Source organism: Trypanosoma theileri (genome assembly GCF_002087225.1).
Source record: "Trypanosoma theileri isolate Edinburgh chromosome Unknown TM35_Tth_35_V1, whole genome shotgun sequence".
Classification (NCBI taxonomy): Eukaryota; Euglenozoa; class Kinetoplastea; order Trypanosomatida; family Trypanosomatidae; genus Trypanosoma; species Trypanosoma theileri.
This window is the reverse complement of record NW_021639877.1, coordinates 333613-334349: the sequence shown is the minus strand read 5'-3', so window position 1 is coordinate 334349 and position 737 is coordinate 333613. Positions and strand designations below refer to the sequence as shown.

The 737-nt window shown below is 37.7% G+C and overlaps 1 protein-coding gene across 1 annotated transcript; it reads right to left on the bottom strand.

The window, feature by feature from the left end:
• Nucleotides 1-68: 68 nt before the first annotated feature.
• TM35_000352310 (putative retrotransposon hot spot (RHS) protein) lies at nt 69-737 on the bottom strand (the record flags this gene model as incomplete). The annotated part of the gene is made up of 1 exon (XM_029029284.1): nt 69-737. A coding segment is annotated over one exon (669 nt), but the record flags the coding sequence as incomplete, so codon positions are not given.

Sequence of the window (737 nt, the reverse complement as noted above, 5' to 3'; positions counted from 1 at the left end):
TTTCAGTTGAAATAAACACTTCTTGTCGTATTTTGTTTCTTCCTTCTTTTTTCGTTTTATTTCCTTCTTTAATACATCGCCATTAAAGCCTCAATAAGCCATACAACCATTGATGGCGACATGTCCACTTGATACTGATTTACCTTTTCATTCCAGAATTTGGCAATAGCCTCCTGTTCATCGAGATTATACCTTCCTGATGTATTCAAAGTGCACTTCTGCCATTCTTTTATTTGTTTCCTCTCATCAGTGCCATAGGGTTGTATGTAAATGATCTCCCACGATATTTTCTTGGAAACATCAGTCCAGTCAGAAAAACAATTTTTAAGACATCTATTGAATTCAATTACTGCAGTAACTGTAGTTTCGTGTACTCTGGCAGTTGTCGTTTGTATTCCAATCATTGTAACCCTTTCCTCTTCGGATTTCACAAAGTAGAAACCATCCACCAGAGGGAAATTAGATACAGAAGGACGATACAGCATATTGTACTCTATTATCCTACTCTCACCATTTGTACTAGTGGGAAAGGAGAGATACCCATTACTAGCATATGCAACCAACTCTCCCGGTTGTAAAACACTCTGCTGACTCACTCGACCTTCAGGTGGTTGAATTATTTTCAGTTCTTTACCAAGCGCAGTTACAAAGTTTTTATCTCTAAAAGCATTAACACCATACTCTTCAAATTTCTCGGAAATGATCATGCCCTTGTCGGTGAAAAGTGCATTCAGAAC